Here is a 16,551-nt window from a genome sequence, read left to right on the forward strand (position 1 = left end):
TCGCCTCTCGCCACGCAATGGGCCGCAGGCAAATTCAGCGATTAGTCAAGCACTAGATCTATAATCATTTGGTGCAGTTCCTTATTTACTCAAAATTTTTTTAAATATTTTCTAATCAGTTTTAAAATGTCCTATTTTTATTTTACCCCAAAACCCAAAATTATTTAATAATTCCTAAGATCAACGCAATTAATTTACCGCTATCCCTCTCACCATTTTATTTTAATTGTCCACCATCATTGCTTGTTTCATTTAACCATTCAAAAGGGATGCGAGTGACATTCATTCAAAAGGGATGCGAGTGACATCATATTTAATACTCTACGATTAAATTCGTTGAATAATCGAGTGCCAGTAGAATTTATTAAAACTCTGGCAGAATTTGTCCTATATAATAATTATTTTCTGTTTGAAGATGATTATTATTTACAAACAAAGGGGATAGCAATGGGGGCCACAATGGCCCCCGATGTGGCTAACCTATATATGGGTAATTTTGAAGCTATATGGTTAGAACGGAATCCTTTCAAAGTACATATAAAAACCTGGAAGCGCTTTATAGACGACATTTTGATTGTTTGGCAAGGAGAGGAGAAAGATTTTGTGGAGTTTACACAATGGTTGAACACTCGGGATGAGAATTTAAAATTTACTACATCATTTAGTCGAGTTGGAATAGCTTATTTGGATATCTTTATTAAGATACAGCAAGATGGTTTTGAATATACATTATACCGTAAACCAACGGATCGGAACACCTTACTCAGATATGAGAGCTGTCATCCTCAACATTTGCGTTCTAATCTTCCGATGGGACAATTTCTTAGACTCAGAAGAGTCTGTTCTACTGTAGAAGAGTATAAAATACGGGCAAAGGAAATGACACAGAGTTTCTGTTCAAGAGGGTATCCTCCTTATGTGGTGAAAAAGGCTTACAAAAGGGCCCGGTGGGCTAATCGTGAGTTACTTTTGAAGCCATCACAAAGACAAGACAATATGGATCGGATGATCTGTGTCTTACCATATTCCCCTCAAATATACCGGATACAACGCAGTATTAAGCGTCATTGGCATGTCTTGAACTTACATCCCATATTTGAGAATGGCCCTCGATTTGCCCTCAAAAGGGGCAAAAACATCCGGGACACTATTGTACATTCTAATTTCACGGATGATATGACTGGAACTAAGAAAGATGAAGACTTGAGAGAGTCCGGACACTATCCGTGTAATAAGTGCTCGGTTTGTGAACAATCTTACAGTGGTCAAATATTACCCTTTTTTAAAGGTGGGTTGTTTAAATTCAAGACACGTACAGATTGTTCCACAGTGGGGGCAGTTTATGGCATCTGGTGCTCGTGTCCTTTACTTTATATCGGCAAAACTAAAAGATGCCTGAGGACAAGAATGATTGAACATAAAAGTTCTATAGTAAGACAAAAAATTGAAGCACCTTTGGTCCAACACTGTGTGTCAGAAGGACATGATTTTTCTGATTTCAAATTTGCGGTTATAGAACGACCAAAATATCCACAAAGGGGTGGGAATTTTGATTTAATTCTTCTACAAAAGGAGCAGAAATGGATTCATTACTTTAAAACAGTGACCCCTAGTGGGTTGAACAAAGAAATTGACTGGTCGGTATTCTAAGAGAAGTTTCATTGAAGAAGCTCTTTAAAGGTGATTGACAGCATCAAGTTCCGGGAGGGGAGGTATAAATACGTGGGCAGGAAGTGAAGATAAAATTGAACGCCGAGGCGCCATTAATGCATGGAAGGAAACTAGCAACAATAATCCTGTGAGTAAGATCTGGTTATAAACAGAAATTGTGAAGTGGGAAAGAAATTGGTTTAAAGATGTGAGATCTTTTGGGAAGTGTGTGTGGACATGAGCTTGTGGTGAAGGATATTTTAAAACTTTTTAACAACACTTTTATATGTCCTAGGTCAAATTGAATGACTAGCGCTGGAAAGGCAAAACTGATTTCGGAGTTGCAATTATAAATACAAGGCATCCCCTGAGGAAGACTGGAAACAGTCGAAACATGGCCCATGTCGGGACAGTTGTGAAATAAATATCTACAGTGGGGCTAAGTATAATTTATTCTAGGATTTCAATGGTTAAATGAAACAAGCAATGACGGTGGACAATTAAAATAAAATGGTGAGAGGGATAGCAGTAAATTAATTGCGTTGATCTTAGGAATTATTAAATAATTTTGGGTTTTGGGGTAAAATAAAAATAGGACTTTTTAAAATTGATTAGAAAATATTAAAAAAATTTTGAGTAAATAAGGAACTGCACCAAATGATTATAGATCTAGTGCTTGACTAATCGCTGAATTTGCCTGCGGCCCATTGCGTGGCGAGAGGCGATGGATTAAATCCTATTTGCACTACTACTGATGGTGTATGTTCCTATCAATTGGTTTATGAGGGTAATTAATTAATATTTTATAAAAAAGAATTAAAAAAGATTAGATACATCCTCCTTCTTTGTATTGATTAATAAAGTTGACCCAGGGAATAGCCACTGCTATTACTGGAATTAGTAGCATGGGATCTATTTAAGGTTTGGGTACTTGCTGTGCACTTGTAACCTGGATTGGCTACTATGGGAAACAGGATACTGGGCTCGATAGACCCATGGTCTGATCCAGTATGGCAACTTCTTATGTTCTTATATTTCAGACAACGTCTTATGGCCCTCCATTTTGAGAGCCATCCCATGCTGGCTGGCTGTAGCAATACTAATACAATACTATGTGACCATACCTTAATACTAAAGCAACACCCTTTTTCCTCCCTTTGATCTCATCACCCATTTCATGGACAAGTGCAAAGTGATGCACTTATCCATGAAATGCTGTAGTTTACACGATGTTAAGTTCCATATTAGGAGCTACCACCCAGGAAAAAGATCTAGGCATCAAGGTGGATAATACATTGAATTTGTTGGCTAAGTATGCTACAGCAGTCAAAAAAGCAAACAGAATATTAGGAATTATTAGGAAGGGAATGGTGAATAAAATGGAAAATGTCATAATGCCACTCTATCACTCCATGGTGAGACTGTACCTTGAGTACCCTGTACAATTCTGGTGGCCACATTGCAAAAAAGATATAGTTGCACTGGAGAAAGAAGAGAGAAGAGCAACCAAAATGATAAAGGATTTGAAATGACTTCCCTATGAGGAAAGGCTAAAGAGATTAGGGCTATTCAGCTTGGAGAAGAGACGGCTGAGAGGTGATATGATATAGGTCTATAAAATCATGAGATGTCTAGAACGAGTAAATGTGAATCGGTTATTTAATCTTTAGGATAATAGAAGGACCAGGGACACTTCATGAAGTTAGCAAGTAGCACATTTAAAACAAATCAGAGAACATTGTTTTTTACTCAACACACAATTATGCTCTGGAATTTGTTACCAGATGATGTGGTTAGGGCAGTTAGTTTAACTGGGTTTAAAAAAAGGTTTGGATAAGTTCTTGGAGGAGAAGACCATTAAGTGCTATTAATCAAATTGACTTAGGGAATAGTCATTGCTATTTGTGGCATTAATAGCATGGGATCTACTTAATCTTTGGGTTCTTTCCAGGTACTTGTAGTCTGGATTGGCCACTGTTGGAAACAGGATACTAGGCTGACCCAGTAAGGCAACTTCTTATGTTCTTATCTTTAAAGCGACATGAAAGGCCCTCCATTTTGAGAGCCATCCCATGCTGGATGGCTGTAGCAATACTAATGCAATACCTTGTGATGCTTTTAATTATAGCCAACAGCAAGCACTGCAATATTCATTGTGTCTAAGGGTGCAGGTGCAGATGCAAAATAAAGGAAAATTGGTTCGTACCTGTTAATTTTCATTCCTGTACTACCACAGGTCAGTCCAGATTCCTAGGTTTTGCCTCCCTTCCAGCAGTTGAAGACAGAGTAGGTGTCGCTGACACTGGCATATAACCTGGTGTGTCACCTGCAGTCTGCTAGTATTGACCAGTACCAAAGCCTAGATGCTACTGAAACTAAAAGCACCTAACTTCGCATAACTTCACATAACACATCCCCTGTAAATGAGCATTAAGATGTGGAAAACTAAACTCTCCACCTTTGCCCATCTTCAGACTATGTACAATGACAGATTGAGCGGACTCTCCAATCCTCTTTACTCTAATGGGCAGGACTCTGATCTGATCTTTGGTAGTACATGAATGAAACTTAGCAGGTAATAAACAATTTTCCTTTCCCTGTATGTACCCAGATCAGTCCAGACTCCTGGGAGGTACCAAAGCTCCCCTAAACAGGACGGGACTGTGAGAGTCCCACTTAAAGCACACTTTCCCCAAAGACCATGGCCTCTGGAGACTGGACATCCAAACAGTAATGTCTGGCAAAAGTGTGCAATGACTTCCAGATAGCCACTCTACAAATGTATTGTAGTGACTCCTACTGGCATTCAGCCCAGGATGTTGCTTGTGACTGAATAGAATGAGCTCTCAACCTGATATGAACAGTTTGGCCCTGATATATGTATACTGAAGCTATCACCTCCTTCAACGACCACGCTATGGTGGATTCCGAAGCCTTCTGACCTTTTTTTTTATTTTTGCGCCACTTCATAGCCCAGAAAAAAAAAGAGGATCGGACAACCTAAAGTTTTTAGTGACCTTAAGATAATGTAACAAGGTTTGCTTCACATCCAAACACCTCAACTCTTTCACGTGAGGCACCATTGCATCCAGGTCTCGAAAAGCCGGCAGCTCCACTGACTGACTGAGGCACCATTGAGTCTAGGTCTAGAAAAACTAACATCTCAACTGACTGATTCCAATGAAAATTGACATTACCTTTGGTAAAAAGAAAGGAAACTGTATGCAAGGAGACTCCCATCTCCGTAATCTCCGTAATCTGTCAAGCTCTGCTTGACTGAGCTTGTATGTCCGAGGTTCTTCGAGCAGAACAAATTACCACCAGAAAAAAACACCCTTTAAGGTAAGATCCTCCATAATCACCCTTCGAATTGGTTCAAATGGAGCTGAAAGCAACCCCTTGAGAACCAAATTTAGATTCCGGGGGGGGTGGCAAACTTCTTCAGTGTCTTCAGTGGAGGCTGCAAATGCAATCTTGAAAAAAAACAACCATACCTCCTCGCTCTTCTTGACCTATCCGCCGCATTCGACACAGTCAATCACGCCATCCTTCTCGAGCGGCTATCCGATATAGAAATTCAAGGAGAAGCTCATAGCTGGTTTCAATCATTCCTGGAGAATAGATTCTATAAAGTTAAAATCAATAACGAAGAATCGCCTCCTATCAAATCAACACGAGGAGTACCACAAGGATCATCCCTCTCCCCTACGCTATTTAATATTTACCTGCTTCCACTCTGCCACCTTCTCTCCAACCTCAAGCTAAAACATTATATTTTTGCTGATGACATTCAGATACTCCTTCCCATCACAGAATCACTGCAAAAAACTTGGGCACATTGGATTAATTGCCTACAATCTATCAACACTCTGCTATCCAGCCTGAACCTTATACTCAATTCAAACAAAACAGAAATCCTCATCATCTCGCCAGATGAAAACCATACTCTCATCAACTCCCATAGCGCAACACAATTCACAAAATTATCTATTAACCACTCCCCTTCTGTCAGAGACCTAGGGGTGCGTCTCGACAATAAATTCAATCTTAAATCCTTCATTATCAACACAACTAAAGAATGTTATTTCAAACTTCAAGTGCTAAAAAATCTGAAACCACTCCTCCACTTTAGTGACTTCCGTCTAGTAATCCAGTCTATAATTCTGTCTAAGTTAGACTACTGCAACTCTTTACTGCTAGGTCTTCCGCTCTTATCTACAAAACCCTTACAGATGGTGCAGAACGCTGCGGCGAGGTTACTCACCAACACAAATAAAAGAGCCCACATCACTCCAATTCTTCACAGCCTTCACTGGCTTCCTATAAAAGCCAGAATTACCTTCAAGACACTATCAATGATCCACAAGGATATTATGGGCATCGCCCACCTAAATCTAAACTCGCAACTCCGCCCTCACACATCACAAAGACCTATCAGATACAACTACAAAGGTTCCTTATATGCTCCCCCGATGAAAACTTCACTAACAAAACGAGCACTCTCCACAGCCGGGCCCACCCTCTGGAACTCATTACCGCCGGATCTACGCCAAGAGTCTTGTCATCTAACCTTTAAGAAAAACCTAAAAACATGGCTCTTCCGGCAAGCCTATCCAGAATCGCAGGAACATTCTGACACCAGTCAAAGAGCAAAATAGTCCACTATAAGCTCCTCGACCGTCCATACCCCCTCTAGGCCCAATCACGCCTGATCTGGACAGCCCACTTGTTTTGAAAATACTCTTTTGTTGATGCATTAGTTCTTTGAACTCATGCATTACTCATGTTTTTGCCCATCAACACAGTTTTCTGTTAACTGTATATCCCAAGTTACACTACCCCTTTTTTAGCCATTCCCTGTATTTATTCACATTATTTTGACGAGTTATTGTTGTCTATGTAATATTTATTTATGTTCTTATGTTCAGAAACTCTGTTTATTGTAACGCCTTAACCGCGACAGTTTTGTTCTATGGAAACTGACCTGATTTGATACTTGTATTGAGAAGGTCGGTATATAAAAATCCTAAATAAATAAATAAATAAATAAATAAATAAATGCATGCATGCTTCACCCCCTAGAGAAAACGCACCACATCCGGATGTGCAGCTAGAGCTTCCCCCCGCACCTTGCCTCAAAGACAGTCCAAAGCCACTACCTGGACTCTGAGAGAGTTAAAGGCCAATCCCTTCACCAACCGTCTTTGTAAGGACAAAATGTGTGCCACCAATCCATGAGTAGGATCAACCTTCTGCTCCTTGCACCAAGTCTCAAAGATTCTCCATACCCGCACATAGGCCAAAGATGTAGAAGACTTCCGGGCTTTCAACAGAGTAGAAATGACATCCACGGGATATCCCTTCCACCTTAAACATTTCCTCTCAAAAGCCAAACCGTGAGACAAAAGCGAGCCACCAGATCTGAAAATATGAGACTTTGGTGCAACAGGCTGGGAAGATGAGCGAGACATAGCGGCCCATCCACCGTAAGACTGATCAAATCTGCAAACCAGGGCTGTTGAGGCCATTATAGTGCCACCAGAATCACTTCCCCTGAATGAATCTCTACCCACAGTAAGACCTTGCCCACCAGTCGCCATGGTGGGAAAATGTACAGGAGAATCCAAGACAGAGGGAGTACCAAGATGTTGACTCCTTCCATGCTGAATTCCCTTCTGCAGCTGAAGAAATGTGGAGCCTTGGCAGTCTTCTGAATTGCCATCAGATCCATGCAGGGGATGCCCCACCTGTGACAGATAAGTTTCACCGCTTCTTCCGACAACTCCCACTCTCCAGGATTCAGCTTGCCTAGTGTCCTACAGGTCTCCTATAATGCTGCCTTTTAGCCTCTATGTTCTTTGTTCAGTGTTGTCTAGTCCAATCCTGTCTGAGTCTAGTTTAATCTTGTCTCTGTCTAGTCCAGTCCAGTCTGTACCTGCACCCAGTTTCAGTTCACTACCCAATCCTGTCTGCATTTGCATTCAGCTCCAGTTCAGTATCCAGTCCTGTCTGTATCTGCACTCAGTTCCAGATCCCAGCCTGTTACCAGTTTGTTTAACCTAGTCCAGTGTCCAGCCCACCATGTTGTTCAGCTACCACAGACAAGTCCAACTGGCTCCCAGACCCCAAAGGCTTAACCTACGGGGGAGGGGGATGGCTAGGCAGAAGACCAACCTCATTCCAGCCCCGTGGTCTTGTCCTGCTCCAGAGTTGGTCTCTCCAAATTCCAGCTTTTGTGATAGCTGGAGGTCCCTAAACCCATCGTTGGCTGGGAAGGGCAGGGGAAGAAAGGGCAAAGACCCTCAAAACCTCCCTACATTTATATTTCCCACTTCTCCTTAACATCCATTCACATGAACCCAAAAATTAAAGGGGACACATACCATTTTCCCAAATACAAATGCTTGCTCATATAAACACCAACCAGATGACGTTTAGTGGTATTAAAGTATAAAACATTCAAACACTGTTCTAATACATGATAGCCATAATAGTTCCCAGGTCTCTCCCACCCAGGTCTCTGGTACTCTCTAACCCTAAAAGAGATAAATTGACGAGGGTCCCCACAGTAGGTTTCCTTTTTAACATAGAAATACAGAGGGTGAAAGCCTGTCAATGCAAATCTATCCTTCATCTTCTACCTTAAGACTGTCTATGATGATGTAGTCATAGAGAAGGCACTCCTGGATGGACACTGTCTTCCTTTGAAGGAATATCTGCATCATGGAAGAGAAGAGGGCATTCTTTAGGCTGCAGAGGAGCTTTAGCTTCTTGGATGGCTCTTCAATTGCATTTTTTTGGCAGCATTCAGTACAGCAGAGACTGAAGGGTCAAATATTTCCTCTGGATGTAATCACTGAATTCTATATCTACTGCCTTCCATAAATCTTGCGTGGAAGGAACTCCCAGAATCAGTAAGCTGTTTGTTTCTTGTGCAGTGCAAAACCTCATGCAGTGCCTGGACTTGCAGAGATCCCTGTTAACAAAGGACCTTCAGGCCTGCAAGCTCAGTACAGAGTATGAAAGTTACCCCACTATTGCTCCTTGCTGGTTGACTAGCCTACTTCTCCCTAAGAGTTTAACACAGCTCCAAGTAAGATGAATTTGTCATCTTGCCCTTTCTTCTGGGTATAATACTATTTTAAAGTTATTTGAGATTTAAAATATTTTACAATGACAAGGCTGGTGATGAATTTATTATTATTTTCTCAACAGATCAGTTTCAACTCACAGAATCTCTTTTTGAGTGACACTGTTAAGTTTCCTTATTTCTACCGAACTGTCCCCAGTGAACTGCACCTCTGCTCTGGGATAATCAAGTTACTGAAGCAGTTCAGCTGGACTTGGGTTGGTATCATTGCATCTGATGATGACAGCAGCATGAGGACTGTCCAGATCCTGAAGGAAAGGATAGAGCAGAATGGATACTGCATTGAATTCATGGAAACATTCAGTCACATGAATGTTATGTCAAAAAAGAAGATACTTAAAATATTTCAGAGTATCTCTTCTTCATCAACTAATGTGATCATTGTCTACTCTAGTAAAGACTATGTATGGAATTTATATAGCAACATAGATATTATGCAGATTCCTGGCAAGGTTTTGATAACCACAGATGACTCGGACCTTAGCACAATTTATCCACTGGAAATGGATTGGAAGAACAACACCTTGGCATTCAATATGATAAAGAAGAACATTCCAAGCTTTGCAAAATTCATCCGTGAGGTGAATCCTATCCTGATTCCAGATGACTACAGTCATTTTTGGTGGAATAGCTTGTGTGACAGTCAGTGCCCCAGTAGCATCAGAAGAAACTGCAGTGTTAATGAAACATTCCTCGTTATGGAGCAATGTTACAACAAATACTTTGGAAGCAGCTATAATGTATACAATGCTGTGTATGCCCTGGCACATGCACTGCATAACATGGTAATGTTTGGCTCTGGAAATTACACCATATGGAGAGGAGAAAGTCAGAGACTTTTGGATTATTTGCCATGGAAGGTAATTTATTTATTCATTTATTTAAAAAGCATTTATCAATGCTGCTCCAATGATTATACATTTATAAAATAATCAAATTATAAAAATACAAACATTCATATAAAAACTTTTTCCAAAATTACAAACAAATCTAAAAAACATGCAGCAATATAAAACCAAATAAAAAATAAGAAAAATAAAATCTATTAAAACTTTAAAAAAACAAAGTCTAACCCAAAAGTACTATTTGATTTTTTGTTGTTTCTTCTAAAGACAATTTGAATAACCAGGTTTTTAGTATTTTCTTAAATGTTTTCGGGTCAGTTAATAAGCCTAAATGTTCTGACATCTTCCACATTATCCGCCTTGCAACTGTGCGATCTCTCACTTCCCCTAGGTGTGGTTGGGAAATACTTGGAATTACCATAAGGATCTTATTAGATCATTTCAGTGTTTGCTGGGTGGGGGGGGGGGGGGGCGTGTAAACATGCAATGCTGCTCCTAACCAAATTGAATCTTCACTGTTAATTAGTTTGTGAATCAACGTCAGTATCTTGTAATGTATCCAATATCGTATCAGCAACCAATGAAGCATCAATATATTAATGTTATATGATCATACCAGTTAGTACTCTCGCCACAGAGTTCTGCTAAAGTTGCAGATTTCTTAATGCATTTGCATGTATTCTGAGGAGGAGGAGGAGTGAATTACATTAATTCAGTACAGAAAATATAATGAATTGGAGCACTGATCTGAAATCACCTGGCTCAAGTAAAGGATTTAACTATTTTAATTTAATAATGTTAACATATAATAGCCAGTTTTTATTAAATAGGAGAGGTGTGCCTTCATATTAAGCCTTTTGTCTAACAGAACTCCCAGATCACGTACACTAGATGAAATTATCTCATGTCCAGAGAAAGTGAAAGGGGGAAAATGTTCTATAGTTGTCATTTGTTTGGGGAAATTTTAGTTCAGAAGAAAGGTAATGTTATACCTTGGCACAGTGGGAAAGGAAAGCTTTCAATGGAGATGAAAGTTCAATCCCCATGCGCACAGAGTGTTGCTCGGCCTTGGAAACTTTGTCAGAAGATGAGCTGAGGTGGGGGTGGGGGCAGAGGAGAAAAAAATTTTTTTAAATTATTTTTTATTAATTTTGAAAGTATACAAACGAACAAAGAACCAGAACATCCATATTGCTTAATCAACTGCTGAATCCCTGCTTCCCTCCCCCTCCTTCCCCCCTTCCCAATAAGTTCAATGGGTAATAAGTCTCCTTGGTGACGATTATTCAAGTTGTCCCTTGTAATTCTTGTTCAGTTGTGTCCTCTCCATCATCCAAGTTCGCTGTCCATGGGTCCCAATTGATGCCTGTGCTAGGGGCTAAATACTGAATAAAAGCAGACCAACGTTTTACTGTGATTATAGACCTCCTTGGCATATCAGGTATTGGCCATAGAACAGAGATAAAGCATCTGTCGGAACCAGTGCTCATAGCTAGGGGTACTTGTCTCCAACCAATTCTTAAGAATGACCTTTTTCCCTGTCAGGCCTGCTTTAATAAGAAACCACTGCTCATGCGGTGATAAACTAAGCCGGGCCATAGAGTCAACCCCAAATAGCCAAAAAGTGGGGTCTAATGACAACCTCCGTTTTAGTATGTGAGCACAGAATCGACGTATTCATCTCCAAAAGCGAGTTATGTTTCTACAGTCCCAGAAACAATGAAAGAAATTGCTATCTTACTTCGAACATTTTGGGCACTGCTTGGATTGTGTAATCCGCATTTGTTGCGCCTGTAGGGGGGTAATATAGCTCTGCCAAAGAAATCTATAACCAGTTTCCCGTAATAAGATATTGTCCGACACCAACTTCAGTTCTGAAAAACAATTCTGAAATTCAGTAATCGTTAGTGAGAATAAAGGCCATGCCAGCCATTTTTTATAGATGGGTTCTAATACCTTTGTATCCTGCAGATGAACAATCTCTTTGTAAAAATATGATGTGGAAGGCCGTTTACCTTTCCCCGTTTGTATTAAATCTTTTAACCTTTGGATTTCTACAGTCTCTGAAAGCTTGGGGTGTAGCGCCCTTATAAAGTGGTGTACTTGGAGGTATGCATAATGGCCCGTATGCGGCAGGGCATAACGTTGTTGGAGTATGGGGAAAGTAAGTATATCTCTTGTTGCTCTGTCATACAGGTCAGCTATATGGGTCAGGCCTTGTGCAGACCACCGATGGAAAACCCTTTGCTTCCCTGGTAAAAACAATTCATGACCTGTGATAGAGAGTAGTGTAGTCAGCCGGGTTGGGATTCTCCCAACTTTACATAACTGCTGCCAGGCGTTTCTACACGTGCGTAATAGTTCCTGTTCTTTAAGATAATAGGGAATCAACCTTATATCTAATTGTAATAAGGGATTTAAGGAAGTCACTCCATACCATTCTCTGATATGATTATACGGTGTGAAGGTTGACGTAGAAAACAGCCAGTCCCAAACGTGACATAAAGTACAGGCTAGATTATATACCATTAGATCCGGGCATTCTAGGCCCCCTCTCTCCCTAGGGCTCTGCAGAATGTCCAGTGTTAAGCGAGCCCTCCTGTCCTTCCACAGAAAGGATTTCAGGGCTCGATGCAACCGGACATGATCTTGCTTTGTGATCCAAAGCGGCGCCATTTGCAAGAGATACAACCACTTTGGAATCAAAATCATTTTAAAAAGTTGTATGCGACCTATCAATGACAGTGGTAGTGTCTTTCATCTTTGTAATGTAGTTAAAGTGTGAGTAAGTAAAGGCTGGACATTAACTCTATACAAATGGTCTATATTGGTGGGGATTTGTACTCCTAAATATTTGAGATTTCCTGTAACCCAACGAAGAGGAAAAACTCCCGGCCACGCTGTGTGCAAATGCCCCGTAATGTCTATAGCTTCAGACTTATCCGGATTGATCTTGAGGCCTGCAAAATGACCAAAATCTTCCATAATCTCTAGTACCGCTGGAAGGGAGTGTACAGGTCGTGTGACAAATACTAAGAGGTCGTCCGTGAAAGCGGCTATTTTAAATATCTGTGTGGGACCGCCAAACCCCCTTACCACTTTGCAGGCATCTATCTTTCTCAAAAGAGGATCTATATAGAGTGGGGCGGATTTTAAGAGCCCTGCTCGCGTAAATCCGCCCGGATTTACGCGAGCAGGGCCTTGCGCGCCGGTGCGCCTATTTTACATAGGCCTGCCGGCGCGCGCAGAGCCCCGGGACTCGCGTAAGTCCCGGGATTTTTCGAGGGGGGCGTGTCGGGGGCGGGGCCGATTGGCACGGCGTTTTTGGGGGTGGGCCCGGGGGCGTGGTTTCGGCCTGGGGCGGTCCGGGGGCGTGGCCGCGCCCTCCGGAACCGCCCCCGGGTCGCGTCTCGGCGCGCTAGCGGCCCGCTGGCGCGCGGGGATTTACTTCTCCCTCCGGGAGGCATAAATCCCCCGACAAAGGTAGGGGGTTTTTTAGACAGGGCCGGGGGGGTGGGTTAGGTAGAGGAAGGGAGGGGAAGGTGAGGGGTGGGCGAAAGCGAATTCCCTCCGAGGCCTCGGAGGGAATGGAGGTAGGCTGCGCGGCTCGGCGCGCGCCGGCTACACGAAATCGGCAGCCTTGCGTGCGCCGATCCAGGATTTTAGCAGATATGTGCGGCTACGCGCGTATCTACTAAAATCCAGCGTACTTTTGTTTGCGCCTGATGCGCCTACAAAAGTACGCGAAGGCGCCCTTTTTTAAAATCTACCCCAGTATGTATAGTAGGGGGGAAAGCGGGCATCCTTGCCGGACCCCTTTTTGAATCTTGAAAGCCTCTGATAGACAACCATTGGCGAGTATACGGGCCAACGGGGAGTGATATAGAAGAGAAACGTAACTCATGAAATCTCCTTTTATACCATAACGGTGTAGTACTGAATGTAAGTACGGCCAAGCCACTCGATCAAACGCTTTTTCTGAATCGAATCCTATGGCCAGAGCTGGAATATCCTGATATTGACAAATATGATGGGCCGTTAAAAGTTTTATTATATTAGCAGTTGGTTTTCTCCCCCGGACGAACCCCGTTTGATGATGAGAAATTAAAGTGGGGTGAAAAACATTCAAGCGCTCTGCCAATATTTTTGTTAGAATTTTTAAATCACAGTTTAGCAGGGAAATTGGTCTATAGGAGGAGGGTTGTTGTGGGTCCTTACCCAGTTTTGGGAGAACTGTAATATGAGCCTCATTAAACGAAGTTGGGAAATGCTGTTGTTGTAACCCAGCTATATAATAGCTGGTCAAGGGTATGCTAACTTGGACCTGCAGTAACTTATAGAAATCATATGAGAATCCATCTGGGCCTGGGGATTTCCCTGTTTGAGCCGCCGTGATAATCTGCATAACCTCATAGTTCTGAATCGGTCTATTCAAAAATTCGAGTTGGGGGGCTGTTAAAGTGGGCAATCGGAGATCCTGGAAAAAAGTATCCTCCTCTAATTGGTTTCCTAATTGGTCTGGAGAATACAAAGTATTGTAATATTGTTGTAAGATTGGGTTTTTAATGTAAATATGAAAGAGCCTTGTCGTCTGCACTTCGTGAGATTTGCCATGAGTCTACTGGGTTTATTGCCAAATTTAAACAAGTTTTGTTCCCCTTTTTTCAAGTACTGACGAGCCTGGTTATCTAAAAGTGTATTCAATCTTCCTAATATCCCATAATACTCAGTTCTATGTTTATCTGTGTTCTGTCGCATCAACTGCTCCTTCGCCTGACTGAGCAAACTCTCAAGGTGTAATATACTCTTATTAAGTTGTGTTGTACGAAAATGCATATAGGCTATGACCTCCCCCCGGATTACAGCCTTACCCGCCTCCCAAAAGAGAATGGGATTATCTGCGTGTTGTTGGTTGTTTTTTGCATAATCTTTCCATTTTTCTCGAAGCATAGTCTTAAATGCCACATCCTTTTTAAGGAAACTCGGAAAGCACCAAAGACGTGCTTTCGCCGTATGGATATTAAAAGGTATGGTGATAGATATTGGAGCGTGATCCGATATTGCAGAGGAGAAATTTAAGCCACTCTCTTCTGGCAGGATAAAAAATGTGAAGGCACTTCCATGTTGCAGAAAGTTGTGAAGCAGTGACAGCACACAGGTTGTAAGGAAAAGAAGGTCTGTATGTATTTATTTGTAACTCCTCTCTGGTTTAGGGGCCAGAAGCTCAGAGGCACATGAGGGTCCCGGGGCCAATTCTTTAGCTTCTCCCACTTCGACACAGTTCAATAGCCCTGGACAGGATTATTTTCAATGTGGGTAAGGACAAAATCCTCCAAGGACCAAGATGGCTGGGGTGACTCTCTAGTTGCTGCCCTGGAGGGTTAATAGTTCTCGTTCAACTTTATGGGTTTGTGAGTGCCAACAAACTACACTGGAGGTGCAGAGTGATTGTCCAAAACTAAATCTTTACTGTCAGAGCAAATGGCACTGTCCACATCAGTTCTTGGCTTAGAACATAAGAACATAAGATATGCCATGCTGGGTCAGACCAAGGTTCCATCAAACCCATTATCCTGTGTTCTACAGTGGCCAACCAAATCATAAGAACCTGGCAAGGACTAGTCATTACATGACTAGATCCCAAGCTACTAATACTTATTGATTAATAGCATTTTATGGACATCTGCTCTAGGAACTTATCCAAACCTTTTTTAAACCCAGTTACACTAACTGCAGTAACCACATCCTCTGGCAATGAATTCCAGAGCTAACTATGCATTGAGTGGAAAAATAATTTTCTCCACCAGCTACCCTAGTTCTTCTCTTATCTGAAAGAGTAAATAACTGAATCACATTTACCCATTCAAGTCCTTTCATGATTTTATAGACCTCAAACATATCCCCACTCAGCCATCTTTTCTCCAAGTTGAACAGCCCTAAATTCTTTAGCCTTTCCTCATAGGGGAGCCATTCCATTCCCTTTATCATTTTGGTCTCCCTTCTCTGTACCTTCTCCATCACAACTATATCTTTTTTGAGATGCGGCAACCAGAACTGCACACAGTTTCCAAGGTGCGGTCTTACCATGGAGCGATACATTTTCCGTTTTATTCACCATTCCCTTCCTAATAATTCCTAACCTTCTGTTTGCTTTATTAACCACCACAACATACTGAGTCACCAATTTCAATGTTTTATCCACTATCACGCTTAGATCTCTTTCCTGGGAGGTAACTCCTAATGTGGAACCTAACATCGTGTAACCACAGCAAGGGTTATTTTTCCCTCTATGCAACACCTTGCACTTGTCCACATTAAATTTCATCTGCCATTTGCATGCCCAATCTTCCAGCCTCACAAGATCCTGCTTGAAAAGATAACATGTATTTCTACTATTGTAGCAGCAAACATAAACGCTAGTGTCCCAAAAGTTTAGAATATTATATAAACGTGAAATCACAGCATCATATAGAATGTATCTCAAGGAAGACCTCATACAAGGCATACATTGATCAGTGCTGATTAGCATCAAAAGTACACCGCCAATATAATCATGGGTCTGTGATGTGCTGATCAACTTTTTTTCTTTTTTTTAGCTCAAGTGAGTGTGTGGTCCATTTTAGACCCGTATTTCATTATGCATAATAGCACTTAACTTAATGAAGTCGAGGAACGCCAAGAACATGGTCGCGAGGTCGTATCCAAAGCCAAGCCCGACACGGACCGCGTTTCGGCTTTACAAACCTTCTTCAAGGGCTGGAAAACTGTGACAGTGCGGTAGTGGCATACTACAGCTAGTAATGTTTCTCCTAGCTGTAGTATGCCACTACCGCACTGTCACAGTTTTCCAGCCCTTGAAGAAGGTTTCTCCTAGCTGTAGTATGCCACTACCGCACTGTCACAGTT

The 16,551-nt window shown here is 41.7% G+C and overlaps 1 protein-coding gene across 1 annotated transcript in view; it reads left to right on the top strand.

The window, feature by feature from the left end:
* Positions 1–16,551, top strand: part of LOC115081071 (vomeronasal type-2 receptor 26-like) — a 134,066-nt gene that overhangs the window by 38,298 nt on the left and 79,217 nt on the right. Inside the window, exon 3 of the mRNA XM_029585584.1 lies at positions 8,866–9,660. Within this exon, the coding sequence (XP_029441444.1) occupies positions 8,866–9,660 (795 nt within the window). The remainder of the gene's footprint in view (positions 1–8,865; positions 9,661–16,551) is intronic.

Source organism: Rhinatrema bivittatum, chromosome 19 (genome assembly GCF_901001135.1).
Source record: "Rhinatrema bivittatum chromosome 19, aRhiBiv1.1, whole genome shotgun sequence".
Taxonomy (NCBI): Eukaryota; Metazoa; Chordata; class Amphibia; order Gymnophiona; family Rhinatrematidae; genus Rhinatrema; species Rhinatrema bivittatum.